The 15,407-nt window shown below is 41.1% G+C and overlaps 1 protein-coding gene across 2 annotated transcripts in view; it reads right to left on the bottom strand.

Annotated features, from left to right (window-relative positions):
- anos1b (anosmin 1b) overlaps nt 1-15,407 on the bottom strand; it is a 180,056-nt gene that overhangs the window by 15,572 nt on the left and 149,077 nt on the right. The window contains exons 8-9 of one of the 2 annotated variants that reach the window (XM_031785504.1): nt 12,643-12,778; nt 4,257-4,442 (exon numbers count right to left, since the gene is read on the bottom strand). In XM_031785504.1, the coding sequence (XP_031641364.1) occupies nt 4,257-4,442; nt 12,643-12,778 (322 nt within the window). Of the gene's footprint in view, nt 1-4,256; nt 4,443-12,609; nt 12,779-15,407 lie in introns of both variants that reach the window. The other variant, XM_031785503.1, reaches the window with a different exon arrangement.

Here is a 15,407-nt window from a genome sequence, read left to right as displayed (position 1 = left end):
TTCTCTGGTTGGACTGTAGTCTGTTGTACAGTGAGGAGAGTCTGGGGTTTCTCTGGCTGTGGACTGTAGTCTGTTGTACAGTGAGGAGAGTCTGGGGTTTCTCTGGCTGGACTGTAGTCTGTTGTACAGTGAGGAGAGTCTGGGGTTTCTCTGCCTGTGGACTGTAGTCTGTTGTACAGTGAGGAGAGTCTGGGGTTTCTCTGGCTGGACTGTAGTCTGTTGTACAGTGAGGAGAGTCTGGGGTTTCTCTGGCTGTGGACTGTAGTCTGTTGTACAGTGAGGAGAGTCTGGGGTTTCTCTGGCTGGACTGTAGTCTGTTGTACAGTGAGGAGAGTCTGGGGTTTCTCTGGATGGACTGTAGTCTGTTGTACAGTGAGGAGAGTCTGGGGTTTCTCTGACTGTGGACTGTAGTCTGTTGTACAGTGAGGAGAGTCTGGGGTTTCTCTGTCTGGACTGTAGTCTGTTGTACAGTGAGGAGAGTCTGGGGTTTCTCTGGCTGGACTGTAGTCTGTTGTACAGTGAGGAGAGTCTGGGGTTTCTCTGACTGTGGACTGTAGTCTGTTGTACAGTGAGGAGAGTCTGGGGTTTCTCTGACTGTGGACTGTAGTCTGTTGTACAGTGAGGAGAGTCTGGGGTTTCTCTGGCTGGACTGTAGTCTGTTGTACAGTGAGGAGAGTCTGGGGTTTCTCTGGCTGGACTGTAGTCTGTTGTACAGTGAGGAGAGTCTGGGGTTTCTCTGGCTGTGGACTGTAGTCTGTTGTACAGTGAGGAGAGTCTGGGGTTTCTCTGACTGTGGACTGTAGTCTGTTGTACAGTGAGGAGAGTCTGGGGTTTCTCTGGCTGTGGACTGTAGTCTGTTGTACAGTGAGGAGAGTCAGGGGTTTCTCTGACTGTGGACTGTAGTCTGTTGTACAGTGAGGAGAGTCAGGGGTTTCTCTGACTGTGGACTGTAGTCTGTTGTACAGTTAGGAGAGTCTGGGGTTTCTCTGGCTGGACTGTAGTCTGTTGTACAGTGAGGAGAGTCTGGGGTTTCTCTGGCTGGACTGTAGTCTGTTGTACAGTGAGGAGAGTCTGGGGTTTCTCTGGCTGGACTGTAGTCTGTTGTACAGTGAGGAGAGTCTGGGGTTTCTCTGACTGTGGACTGTAGTCTGTTGTACAGTGAGGAGAGTCTGGGGTTTCTCTGGTTGTGGATTGTAGTCTGTTGTACAGTGAGGAGAGTCTGGGGTTTCTCTGGCTGGACTGTAGTCTGTTGTACAGTGAGGAGAGTCTGGGGTTTCTCGGGCTGGACTGTAGTCTGTTGTACAGTGAGGAGAGTCTGGGGTTTCTCTGGCTGGACTGTAGTATGTTGTACAGTGAGGAGAGTCTGGGGTTTCTCTGGCTGGACTGTAGTCTGTTGTACAGTGAGGAGAGTCTGGGGTTTCTCTGGCTGGACTGTAGTCTGTTGTACAGTGAGGAGAGTCTGGGGTTTCTCTGGCTGGACTGTAGTCTGTTGTACAGTGAGGAGAGTCTGGGGTTTCTCTGACTGTGGACTGTAGTCTGTTGTACAGTGAGGAGAGTCTGGGGTTTCTCTGGCTGGACTGTAGTCTGTTGTACAGTGAGGAGAGTCTGGGGTTTCTCTGGCTGTGGACTGTAGTCTGTTGTACAGTGAGGAGAGTCTGGGGTTTCTCTGGCTGTGGACTGTAGTCTGTTGTACAGTGAGGAGAGTCTGGGGTTTCTCTGGCTGTGGACTGTAGTCTGTTGTACAGTGAGGAGAGTCTGGGGTTTCTCTGGCTGGACTGTAGTCTGTTGTACAGTGAGGAGAGTCTGGGGTTTCTCTGGCTGTGGACTGTAGTCTGTTGTACAGTGAGGAGAGTCTGGGGTTTCTCTGGCTGTGGACTGTAGTCTGTTGTACAGTGAGGAGAGTCTGGGGTTTCTCTGAATGGACTGTAGTCTGTTGTACAGTGAGGAGAGTCTGGGGTTTCTCTGGCTGGACTGTAGTCTGTTGTACAGTGAGGAGAGTCTGGGGTTTCTCTGACTGTGGACTGTAGTCTGTTGTACAGTGAGGAGAGTCTGGGGTTTCTCTGACTGTGGACTGTAGTCTGTTGTACAGTGAGGAGAGTCTGGGGTTTCTCTGGCTGGACTGTAGTCTGTTGTACAGTGAGGAGAGTCTGGGGTTTCTCTGGCTGGACTGTAGTCTGTTGTACAGTGAGGAGAGTCTGGGGTTTCTCTGGCCAGAGGTCCGGACAGCAGACCCTCCGATTTGACACACTGAACTCTATCAGAGAAGTAGTTGGTGAACCAGGCGAGGCAATCATTTGAGAAACCAAGGCTGTCGAGTCTGCCGATGAGGATGTGGTGATTGACAGAGTCGAAAGCCTTGGCCAGATCAATGAATACGGCTGCACAGTAATGTTTCTTATCGATGGCGGTTAAGATATCGTTTATGACCTTGAGCGTGGCTGAGGTGCACCCATGACCAGCTCTGAAACCAGATTGCATAGCAGAGAAGGTATGGTGAGATTCGAAATGGTCGGTAATCTGTTTGTTGACTTGGCTTTCGAAGACATTAGAAAGGCATGGTAGGATAGATATAGGTCTGTAGCAGTTTGGGTCAAGAGTGTCCCCCCCTTTGAAGAGGGGGATGACCGCAGCTGCTTTCCAATCTTTGGGAATCTCAGACGTCACGAAAGAGAGGTTGAACAGGCTAGTAATAGGGGTGGCAACAATTTCGGCAGATCATTTTAGAAAGAAATGGTCCAGATTGTCTAGCCCGGCTGATTTGTAGGGGTCCAGATTTTGCAGCTCTTTCAGAACATCAGCTGAACGGATTTGGGAGAAGGAGAAATGGGGAAGGCTTGGGCGAGTTGCTGTGGGGGGTGCAGTGCTGTTGACCGGGGTAGGAGTAGCCAGGTGGAAAGCATGGCCAGCCGTAGAAAAATGCTTATTGAAATTCTCAATTATGGTGGATTTATCAGTGGTGACAGTGTTTCCTATCTTCAGTGCAGTGGGCAGCTGGGAGGAGGTGTTCTTATTCTCCATGGACTTTACAGTGTCCCAGAACTTTTTTGAGTTAGTGTTGCAGGAAGCAAATTTCTGCTTGAAAAAGCTAGCCTTGGCTTTTCTAACTGCCTGTGTATAATGGTTTCTAGCTTCCCTGAACAGCTGCATATCACGGGGGCTGTTCGATGCTAATGCAGAACGCCATAGGATGTTTTTGTGTTGGTTATGGGCAGTCAGGTCTGGGGAGAACCAAGGGCTATATCTGTTCCTGGTTTATTTAAGATGGTTAGGAAGGCATTTAAAAAAAATATCCAGGCATCCTCTACTGACGGGATGAGATCAATATCCTTCCAGGATACCCCGGCCAGGTCGATTAGAAAGGCCTGCTCGCTGAAGTGTTTCAGGGAGCGTTTGACAGTGATGAGTGGAGGTCGTTTGACCGCTGACCCATTACGGATGCAGGCAATGAGGCAGCGATCGCTGAGATCTTGGTTGAAAACAGCAGAGGTGTATTTAGAGGGCAAGTTGGTTAGGATGATATCTATGAGGGTGCCCGTGTTTAAGGCTTTGGGGAGGTACCTGGTAGGTTCATTGATAATTTGTGTGAGATTGAGGGCATCAAGTTTAGATTGTAGGACGGCTGGGGTGTTAAGCATGTTCCAGTTTAGGTCGCCTAGCAGCACGAGCTCTGAAGATAGATGGTGATGATAGATAGTTATATCAACATATGACTGTTATATCAACATATGACTGTAAAAACAGTATGTAAAACAGACTGTATTATAGCAACATACTGTAGATAGCGTGACGTGACGTTGTCAGTTAACCTTCAATGGGGCAGAAGTCTGTGAGTTGTTCTGCTTCTGGATGGCTAGCAACAATGACAACAAACTGCCATATGGGGAATCCTAAATGACCCGCTAGTTTTACGTTGTTCTTGGTACCATGTCTTGTTTTGAGGTGTTTTGGCTGATTTCATGTCAATGCTAATATGGCACAAAAAAAAAAAATGCTAGCTAGCTAACCAACAACTGTAACGATGTATTTGAGAGACAACAAGTGGTCATTGTGCAAATTAAATGTATGTTTTCAATAAACATTGGAGACTAAATATAGTTTACATGTTGTCAACAATCTAAGCCAACCTCATCTGTTTTGACCCATGACCCCTGCTTGGGGATTCTTGTGGCTGTATTATCCAACGAGGAGAGGAGGAGTAGAGATGTGAAGTCGTGCCTCTTGTCTTTTTTTTGTGTCTTTCTTTTTGTACAACTTGCCTTGGTGCCGTCTCTTCCAGAAGACCTTAACCTGCAGCTGGTTGTTGTGGTAGTGAGGGGCAGCGGCTTCCAAGCGAAGGTTGTGGGGAGACGAAGGGTTGACCAGGTGAGGGGCGGAAGGGAGCTCGTTGGAGAACTGACCTTTAGTCTGCTCAGGACCAGGTGTGGCAGGTAAAGATGACAAACCTGAGAGAGAGAGAGAGAGAGAGAGAGAGAGAGAGAGAGAGAGAGAAACCAGAAACGTGTTAAACAAATCAAAATATATTTGAGATTCTTCAAAGTAGCCACCCTTTGCCTTGATGACAGCTTTGCACACTATTGGCATTCTCTCAACCAGCTTCACCTGGAATGCTTTCCCAACAGTTATGTTGGAAGTGCTGAGCACTTTATTTAGTTACACATTTCAAATATGTACTGTCCAGAGATATTTTACCCCTGATCTTTATTTAAAAAATGACCATATCAGACATATGTTTTTAAAAGATAGTTGTATTTAATTGCTAACATTAGTTGAAAACAAATTAAATAATAGGAGTAGGCTACACCATCAACATTTAGTTTTCCATTGATGCATGTCAGGTAAATTGCCATAGTAGATTTACTGTGGTAAACGAGGAATTACTTTATTTCAGTTGAAAGGAATGATCGTCAAATAGATAAATCACCCATAGTCTGTTCATTAAGATCACCCGTAGTCTGTTCATAAAGATCACACGTAGTCTGTTCATAAAGATCACCCGTAGTCTGTTCATAAAGATCACCCGTAGTCTGTTCATAAAGATCACCCGTAGTCTGTTCATAAAGATCACCCGTAGTCTGTTCATAAAGATCACCCGTAGTCTGTTCATAAAGATCACCCGTAGTCTGTTCATAAAGCAGGACTAAGTTGTTCCAGTGACAATACCAACCAGAGGGCGAAATAGTCTTGGCTGCAATCAAGAATATAAGATAACGGCATCCATAACCTCGGCATCTCTGGCCAATGTTGGTTGCAATTGAGATCAGCTGTACGAGGTATTTTAGGGCATATCGATGGTTTAACGAGAGATCAGATGGCAATAATCTGGTGGCTTTCGATGGTTACAATTGGCCCGCTGTATTTTCCCCTCTGTCCCCTACTGTACAAGTAAAGAACCATTCCTCAGCACAGAGGGTCAACCACTTTTCTATAAATATCTTTGATGCCTGAACTACCATTCAAAGAGCCTTACTGCCAGCATAAAGAATAAGGCATGCATATCCATTAAGTAGGATTTTTACAATCGAAGTTGCGTTTTAAAGACCACATGAGGGGGAAACCAGGTGCTGATAACGAGGGGAACACCCACTGGCATAACACACACCCCGCAAGGAATGGGGGGCCCCCAACTCGCCTCAAAAAATATTAATACTTTCAAGCCTGGAAATGCCCATGTTCGAAGCAAAGGATCTCTCCAAAAAAGTGTTTCAAATTCTAATAACTAACAATAGTGGATATTGACTGGAAAATTATCTTATGTAGCCCAATGTGACTTTAAATAATATTTATCACAAAACTGTAATTCCTAAAAGATGTTTCCAGAGATTTCAACTCTGTCAGATTTGTCTAAAATCTTAATTTAATCAGGAATATTTTTATTTGGGGATTTATTTTCCATATTTTACAAATGTTTGCATTTAACTTTTATTTTTACAGAGAAAAAATATGTCTGTTTTGAGACTCTGTGGTCAACTCCGTCACTGATGGAGTCAATATTGTTTTTGTTAATATTCAGCAAAAATATTTTAAGATCTAGATTGGGGCGACAGCGTAGCCTAGTGGTTAGAGCGTTGGACTAGTAACCGGAAGGTTGCAAGTTCAAACCCCCGAGCTGACAAGGTACAAATCTGTCGTTCTGCCCCTGAACAGGCAGTTAATCCACTGTTCCTAGGCCGTCATTGAAAATAAGAATTTGTTCTTAACTGACTTGCCTAGTTAAATAAAGGTTAAATAAATCTATGGGATAATGTTTGCTTTGTAAATGTTCTTTTATGTTCTAAATCTAGAAAAACATGCCAAATTGCTATGAATTTCATAGTGCTATAAATGTTAGAATTAAACAATCAAGGCCATTAAGCACAGGTAACCTAGCAGGTTAAGAGTATTGGGCCAGTAACCGAAAGGTTGCTGGTTCGAAATCCCTGAGCCGGCAAGGTGGAAAAGTCTGCTGTATTGCCCTTGAGCAAGGCAGTTAACCCAATGTGGATGTAGATTTAAGGCATTCCCCCTCACCTCTCTGATTCAGAGGGGTTGTCCCTTTACATTGATATTATGTGAGATTGTCCCGTCTTTCAAGAATCCCTGAGCTCTAAAATAGCAACATTTTCTCTCAGCCTCATGGCAAAATGTGTAAAATAGTATAGTATAGTGTAGTTATACTGTATAGTATAGTACAGTTATACTGTATAGTATAGTATAGTTATACTGTATAGTATATTACAGTTATACTGTATAGTATAGTACAGTTATACTGTATAGTATAGTTATACTGTATAGTATAGTACAGTATAGGTATAGTATAGTTATACTGTATAGTATAGTATAGTTATACTGTATATTATAGTACAGTTATACTGTATAGTATAGTACAGTTATACTGTATAGTATAGTTATACTGTATAGTGTAGTTATACTGTATAGTATAGTACAGTTATACTGTATAGTATAGTATAGGTATAGTATAGTTATACTGTATAGTATAGTATAGTTATACTGTATATTATAGTACAGTTATACTGTATAGTATAGTACAGTTATACTGTATAGTATAGTATAGTTATACTGTATAGTTATACCGTATAGTATAGTATAGGTATAGTATAGTTATACTGTATAGTATAGTATAGTTATATAGTATAGTTATATAGTATAGTATAGTTATACTGTATAGTATAGTATAGTTATACTGTATATTATAGTACAGTTATACTGTATAGTATAGTACAGTTATACTGTATAGTATAGTATAGTTATACTGTATAGTTATACCGTATAGTATAGTATAGGTATAGTATAGTTATACTGTATAGTATAGTATAGTTATATAGTATAGTTATATAGTATAGTATAGTTATACTGTATAGTATAGTATAGTTATACTGTATAGTATAGTTATACTGTATAGTATAGTATAGTTATACTGTATAGTATAGTATAGTTATATAGTATAGTTATATAGTATAGTATAGTTATACTGTATAGTATAGTATAGTTATACTGTATAGTATAGTTATACTGTATAGTATAGTATAGTTATACTGTATAGTATAGTATAGTTATACTGTATAGTATAGTTATACTGTATAGTATAGTATAGTTATACTGTATAGTTATACCGTATAGTATAGTATAGGTATAGTATAGTTATACTGTATAGTATAGTATAGTTATATAGTATAGTTATATAGTATAGTATAGTTATACTGTATAGTATAGTATAGTTATACTGTATAGTATAGTTATACTGTATAGTATAGTATAGTTATACTGTATAGTATAGTATAGTTATATAGTATAGTTATATAGTATAGTATAGTTATACTGTATAGTATAGTATAGTTATACTGTATAGTATAGTTATACTGTATAGTATAGTATAGTTATACTGTATAGTATAGTATAGTTATACTGTATAGTATAGTTATACTGTATAGTATAGTTATACCGTATAGTATAGTATAGTTATACTGTATAGTATAGTATAGTTATACTGTATAGTATAGTATAGTTATATAGTTTAGTATAGTTATACTGTATAGTATAGTATAGTTATACTGTATAGTATAGTATAGTTATACATTATAGTACAGTATAAGTATACTGTATAGTATAGTTATACTGTATAGTAGAGTTATACTGTATAGTATAGTATAGTTATACTGTATAGTAGAGTTATACTGTATAGTATAGTATAGTTATAATGTATAGTATAGTTATACTGTATAGTATAGTATAGTTATACAGTATAGTATAGTTATACTGTATAGTATAGTTATACTGTATAGTATAGTATAGTTATACTGTATAGTATAGTATAGTTATACTGTATAGTATAGTATAGTTATACTGTATAGTATAGTATAGTTATACTGTATAGTATAGTTATACTGTATAGTATAGTATAGTATAGTTATACTGTATAGTATAGTATAGTTATACTGTATAGTATAGTTATACTGTATAGTATAGTATAGTTATACTGTATAGTATAGTATAGTTATAATACTGCATATTTTGGGGGGTTAAGCCCAGACTTTGCCTTGGGGCCCCATGAAACTGAGCTCCACCACTGGGAACACCAGGTGCTGATAAAAAATGAATGAAAAAAGTCAAGACGTATAAAGAATAAGCTGATTTACAGGAAAAATGATACTAATTGGGCCATAGGAAAATACCATGCATGTTTTAGTTACTTTATTAAAAATGGATTGGGCTCGCAGTATAACTAAGCCTGCCATTAAGAGTCTATGTAGGACTGACCAAAGTCAACAGGAAGCTGTGAGGGTTCCACCAAAGCCCCCATGGTGTGTGTGTGTGTGTGTGTGTGTGTGTGTGTGTGTGTGTGTGTGTGTGTGTGTGTGTGTGTGTGTGTGTGTGCGAGAGAGAGAGAAAGTCTGAAAATGCTTTTGCCAGAATTGTGGGGAAGATTTATGTAATCTAATAAAGGACAGAAACCACCACTGGAAAGAAAACACAGAATGTGGCGGATACTGGTGTGTGTGTTTGTGTGTGCACCCACCTAAAAGGCCAGGTTAAAGGTTAAATGGTACTCTCTGGGAGGGATCCCCAGGGCCCTCTCCAATTGATGACCTCCCAACCGTTGGGATGTCGATAAGCTCTGATCAACAGGACTGATACAAGCCAGGCCCTGGCTTCTGAGGGATAGGGTCATGTCTTTCAGCCTGGCCCCAGAGGGAAGTAGCCAGGTCAGGATAATGTCTTTCAGCCTGGCCCCCAGAGGGAAGGAGCCAGGTCAGGATAATGTATTTCAGCCTGGCCCACAGAGGGAAGTAGCCAGGTCAGGATAATGTCTTTCAGCCTGGCCCCCAGAGGGAAGTAGCCAGGTCAGGATAATGTCTTTCAGCCTGGCCCCCAGAGGGAAGGAGCCAGGTCAGGATAATGTCTTTCAGCCTGGCCCACAGAGGGAAGTAGCCAGGTCAGGATAATGTCTTTCAGCCTGGCCCACAGAGGGAAGTAGCCAGGTCAGGATAATGTCTTTCAGCCTAGCCCACAGAGGGAAGTAGCCAGGTCAGGATAATGTCTTTCAGCCTAGCCCACAGAGGGAAGTAGCCAGGTCAGGATAATGTCTTTCAGCCTGGCCCCCAGATGGAGGCAGCAAGGTCAGGCATAGCAGCAGGAAGATGGGAACATTTTGGGGGGTGGGGGCCCTATCATACCATGTAAAGGAACAACCTCGTAATAAAAAAATATATAGAGTGTATATCATAAAATGCAACCAACTGGACTTATGTCAACTCGGTTAGACACATTGTCCAACAGAGAAAGGGGATGCCTAGTCAGGTGCACGACAGCATGCATTCAACCGAAATGTGCCTTCCACATGAGTGGTAAAGGTTAATAGTTCACCTGTAGTTTGAGAGGTAAAGGTGAATAGTTTACCTGTAATTTGAGAGGTAAAGGTGAATTGTTTACCTGTAGTTTGAGTGGTAAAGGCGAGTAGTTTACCTGTAGTTTGAGTGGTAAAGGCGAGTAGTTTACCTGTAGTTTGAGTGGTAAAGGTAGGGAGTTTACCTGTAGTTTGAGTGGTAAAGGTAGGGAGTTTACCTGTAGTTGAGCGGTAAAGGCGAGTAGTTTACCTGTAGTTTGAGTGGTAAAGGCGGGTAGTTTACCTGTAGTTTGAGTGGTAAAGGTAGGGAGTTTACCTGTAGTTGAGCGGTAAAGGTGAGTAGTAAAGGTGACTACTTTACCTGTAGTTTGAGTGATAAAGGCGAGTTGTTTACCTGTAGTTTGAGTGGTAAAGGTGAGTAGTAAAGGTAACTACTTTACCTGTAGTTTGAGTGGTAAAGGTGAGTCGTTTACCTGTAGTTTGAGTGGTGAATGTGAGTAGTTTACCTGTAGTTTGAGTAGTAAAGGTGTATTTACCTGTAGTTTGAGTGGTAAAGGCGAGTAGTTTACCTGTAGTTTGAGTAGTAAAGGTGTATTTACCTGTAGTTTGGGAGGTAAAGGTGAGTAGTTTACTTGTAGTTGAGCGGTAAAGGTGAGTAGTAAAGGTGACTACTTTACCTGTAGTTTGAGTGATAAAGGCGAGTTGTTTACCTGTAGTTTGAGTGGTAAAGGTGAGTAGTAAAGGTAACTACTTTACCTGTAGTTTGAGTGGTAAAGGTGAGTCGTTTACCTGTAGTTTGAGTAGTAAAGGTGTATTTACCTGTAGTTTGAGAGGTAAAGGTGAGTCGTGTACCTGTAGTTTGAGTGGTAAAGGTGTATTTACCTGTAGTTTGAGAGGTAAAGGTGTATTTACCTGTAGTTTGAGTGGTAAAGGTGTATTTACCTGTAGTTTGAGTAGTAAAGGTGAGTCGTTTACCTGTAGTTTGAGTAGTAAAGGCGAGTCGTTTACCTGTAGTTTGAGTAGTAAAGGTGTATTTACCTGTAGTTTGAGAGATAAAGGTGAGTCGTTTACCTGTAGTTTGAGTGGTAAAGGTGAGTAGTAAAGGTAACTACTTTACCTGTAGTTTGAGTGGTAAAGGTGAGTCGTTTACCTGTAGTTTGAGTAGTAAATGTGTATTTACCTGTAGTTTGAGAGGTAAAGGTGAGTCGTTTACCTGTAGTTTGAGTGGTAAAGGTGTATTTACCTGTAGTTTGAGAGGTAAAGGTGTATTTACCTGTAGTTTGAGTGGTAAAGGTGTATTTACCTGTAGTTTGAGTAGTAAAGGTGAGTCGTTTACCTGTAGTTTGAGTGGTAAAGGCGAGTCGTTTACCTGTAGTTTGAGTAGTAAAGGTGTATTTACCTGTAGTTTGAGTAGTAAAGGTGTATTTACCTGTAGTTTGGGAGGTAAAGGTAAGTAGTTTACTTGTAGTTGAGCGGTAAAGGTGAGTAGTAAAGGTAACTACTTTACCTGTAGTTTGAGTGGTAAAGGTGAGTCGTTTACCTGTAGTTTGAGTAGTAAATGTGTATTTACCTGTAGTTTGAGAGGTAAAGGTGAGTCGTGTACCTGTAGTTTGAGTGGTAAAGGTGTATTTACCTGTAGTTTGAGAGGTAAAGGTGTATTTACCTGTAGTTTGAGTGGTAAAGGTGTATTTACCTGTAGTTTGAGTAGTAAAGGTGAGTCGTTTACCTGTAGTTTGAGTAGTAAAGGCGAGTCGTTTACCTGTAGTTTGAGTAGTAAAGGTGTATTTACCTGTAGTTTGAGAGATAAAGGTGAGTCGTTTACCTGTAGTTTGAGTGGTAAAGGTGAGTAGTAAAGGTAACTACTTTACCTGTAGTTTGAGTGGTAAAGGTGAGTCGTTTACCTGTAGTTTGAGTAGTAAATGTGTATTTACCTGTAGTTTGAGAGGTAAAGGTGAGTCGTTTACCTGTAGTTTGAGTGGTAAAGGTGTATTTACCTGTAGTTTGAGAGGTAAAGGTGTATTTACCTGTAGTTTGAGTGGTAAAGGTGTATTTACCTGTAGTTTGAGTAGTAAAGGTGAGTCGTTTACCTGTAGTTTGAGTGGTAAAGGCGAGTCGTTTACCTGTAGTTTGAGTAGTAAAGGTGTATTTACCTGTAGTTTGAGAGATAAAGGTGAGTCGTTTACCTGTAGTTTGAGTGGTAAAGGTGAATAGTTTACCTGTAATTAGAGTGGTAAAGGCGAGTAGTTTACCTGTAGTTTGAGAGGTAAAGGTGAGTAGTTTACCTGTAGTTTGAGAGGTAAAGGTGAATAGTTTACCTGTAATTTGAGTGGTAAAGGCGAGTAGTTTACCTGTAATTTGAGAGGTAAAGGTGAGTTGTTTACCTGTAGTTTGAGAGGTAAAGGTGTATTTACCTGTAGTTTGAGTGGTAAAGGTGTATTTACCTGTAGTTTGAGTAGTAAAGGTGAGTCGTTTACCTGTAGTTTGAGTGGTAAAGGCGAGTCGTTTACCTGTAGTTTGAGTAGTAAAGGTGTATTTACCTGTAGTTTGAGAGGTAAAGGTTAGTAGTTTACCTATAGTTTGAGAGGTAAAGGTGAATAGTTTACCTGTAATTTGAGTGGTAAAGGCGAGTAGTTTACCTGTAATTTGAGAGGTAAAGGTGAGTTGTTTACCTGTAGTTTGAGAGGTAAAGGTGAATTGTTTACCTGTAGTTTGAGAGGTAAAGGTGAGTAGTTTACCTGTATTTTGAGAGGTAAAGGTGAGTCGTTTACCTGTAGTTTGAGAGGTAAAGGCGAGTAGTTTACCTGTAGTTTTTGTGGTAAAGGTGAGCTGGGCACGGCCACTCTTCAGGCGTTTCTGTCCCCAGTAGGAGATGGCCTGGACCTGGATCAGGTAAGAGGTACCTGGCAGCAGACCTTGGAGATCCATCTCACACACAGCCTGACAGAGACACAGATAAAACACACACACAACATGGTCATTACAGTCACAGCACCATAGAAATCCTATTCAGTTCAAATAAGGAAATAAGTCAATTGATAATTACATTATCATGCTGAAACATGAGGTGATGGCGGCGGATGAATGGCACGATAATGGGTCTCAGGATCATGTCAGAGTATCTTTGTGCATTCAAACTGCCTTTGATAGAATGCAATTGTGTTCACTGTCCATAGCTTATGCCTGCCCATAACATAACCCCACCACCACCCTGGGGCACTCTGTTCACAACGTTGACATCAGCAAACCGCTCGCCCACACGACGCCGTACACGTTGTCTGCCATCAGCCTGGTACAGTTAAAACCGGGATTCATCTGGGAAGAGCACACTTATCCAGCGTGCCAGTGGCCATCGAAGGTGAGCCAAACTGCAGTCAGGTCGAGACCCTGGTGAGGACGACGGGCACGCAGATGAGATTCCCTGAGACGGTTTCTGCAGAAATCTTTTGGTTGTGCAAACCCACTGTTTCATCAGCTGTCCGGGTAACTTGTCTCAGACGATCCCACAGGTGAAGAAGCCGGATGTGGAGGTCCTGGGCTGGCTTGGTTACACGTGGTCTGCGTTTTTGAGAGGCCGGTTGGACGTACAGTCAAATTCTCTAAATGTTGTTGGAGGTGGCTTATGGTAGAGAAATGAACATTCAATTCTCTTGCAAAAGCTCAGGTAAACATTCATGCAGTCGGCATGCCAATTGCATGCTCCCGCAAAACTTGAGACATCTGTGGCATTGTGTTGTCCCAAACCTGCACATTTTAGTGGCCTTTTATGAATCTAAAGAACATGAAGGCCATGAATCTAAAGCCATGAATCTAAAGGACATGAATCTAAAGAACATGAATCTAAAGGACATGAATCTAAAGAACATGAATCTAAAGAACATGAATCTAAAGCCATGAATCTAAAGGACATGAATCTAAAGAACATGAATCTAAAGCCATGAATCTAAAGCCATGAATCTAAAGGACATGAATCTAAAGAACATGAATCTAAAGCCATGAATCTAAAGGACATGAATCTAAATGCCATGAATCTAAAGGACATGAATCTAAAGGCCATGAATGACATGAATCTAAAGGACATGAATCTAAAGGCCATGTATGCCATGAATCTAAAGAACATGAATCTAAAGGCCATGTATGACATGAATCTAAAGGACATGAATCTAAAGGCCATGTATGCCATGAATCTAAAGGCCATGAATCTAAAGGACATGAATCTAAAGAACATGAATCTAAAGGACATGAATCTAAAGGCCATGAATCTAAAGGACATGAATCTAAAGAACATGAATCTAAAGGACATGAATCTAAAGAACATGAATCTAAAGAACATGAATCTAAAGGACATGAATCTAAAGGCCATGAATCTAAAGGACATGAATCTAAAGGCCATGAATCTAAAGGCCATGAATCTAAAGGCCATGAATCTAAAGGCCATGAAGGCCATGAATTGTTCTTAGAAAGCACAGGTACATGTTACTATAACAGTAACGTTATATGAATAACCTTACGGTGGTAGAACCCTATTCAGTCAGCTCCTATACCATGGATGATGAAAAGGAATGAAGTTGTTTAACAGTATTGGACTGTGACTGGAACCAATGGTATTTCTCCATTCGACACGGTTCCAAAGCGATGCCAGTAAGTCTTTTATGTGCCCAGTCTGACTGATGAAGGTTAGCCAGGTATGGTACAACGGATGGCAGTCGAGAATAACCTTTACAAAGGGTCAGATAAACTCTGTCTGCTTCTCAGGACAGGCATCTTTTATCAAGGGAGGGACATCCATCATTCATCGTCTGTGGACTGTTTTTGGCCCGTTTAAAAATTATTCAGACATACTACCGCTCTGAGTGACCGCTAGAAGAGATTTTTGACTCTATCATCCTGATTGATCATCTCCACACACACACACACACACACACACACACGAACACACACACACACGAACACACACACGAACACACACACACACACACACACACACACACACACACACACACACACAGAGAGAGCTGTTCTCCATTATGTGTTTTGAGTGACAGCACATCAACATAAGGTTTAAAGTGTTCCTGACTGCTCATTTACCCTGCTTCATAGGTAGACACAACATGATAGATAGACAGGTAACAAGAGAAACTAATGCAACACTGAGAGTTAAACGTGTGTTTCTTTTATGTTTCCCTTCTGTGATGTGTACGGTCAAAGTGGGGTTGAGTATTTCCACAGCCCTGTCACAGGAGGTTGGTGGTACCTTAGTTGGGGAGGACGGGCTCGTGGTAAAGGCTGGAACGGAATCAGCGGAATGGTATCAAACACATGGTTTCTATGGGTCACATGGTTTCTATGTGTCACATGGTTTCTATGTGTCACATGGTTTCTATGTGTCACATGGTTTCTATGTGTCACATGGTTTCTATGTGTCACATGGTTTCTATGTGTCACATGGTTTCTATGTGTCACACGGTTTCTATGTGTCACATGGTTTCTATGTGTCACACGGTTTCTATGTGTCACACGGTTTCTATGTGTCACATGGTTTCTATGTGTCACATGGTTTCTATGTGTC

The sequence above is a fragment of the Oncorhynchus kisutch genome, linkage group LG13 (assembly GCF_002021735.2).
Source record: "Oncorhynchus kisutch isolate 150728-3 linkage group LG13, Okis_V2, whole genome shotgun sequence".
In the NCBI taxonomy this organism is placed as follows: domain Eukaryota; kingdom Metazoa; phylum Chordata; class Actinopteri; order Salmoniformes; family Salmonidae; genus Oncorhynchus; species Oncorhynchus kisutch.
Note: the sequence above shows the minus strand (reverse complement) of the source record. Positions and strands in the feature narration are given on the sequence as shown.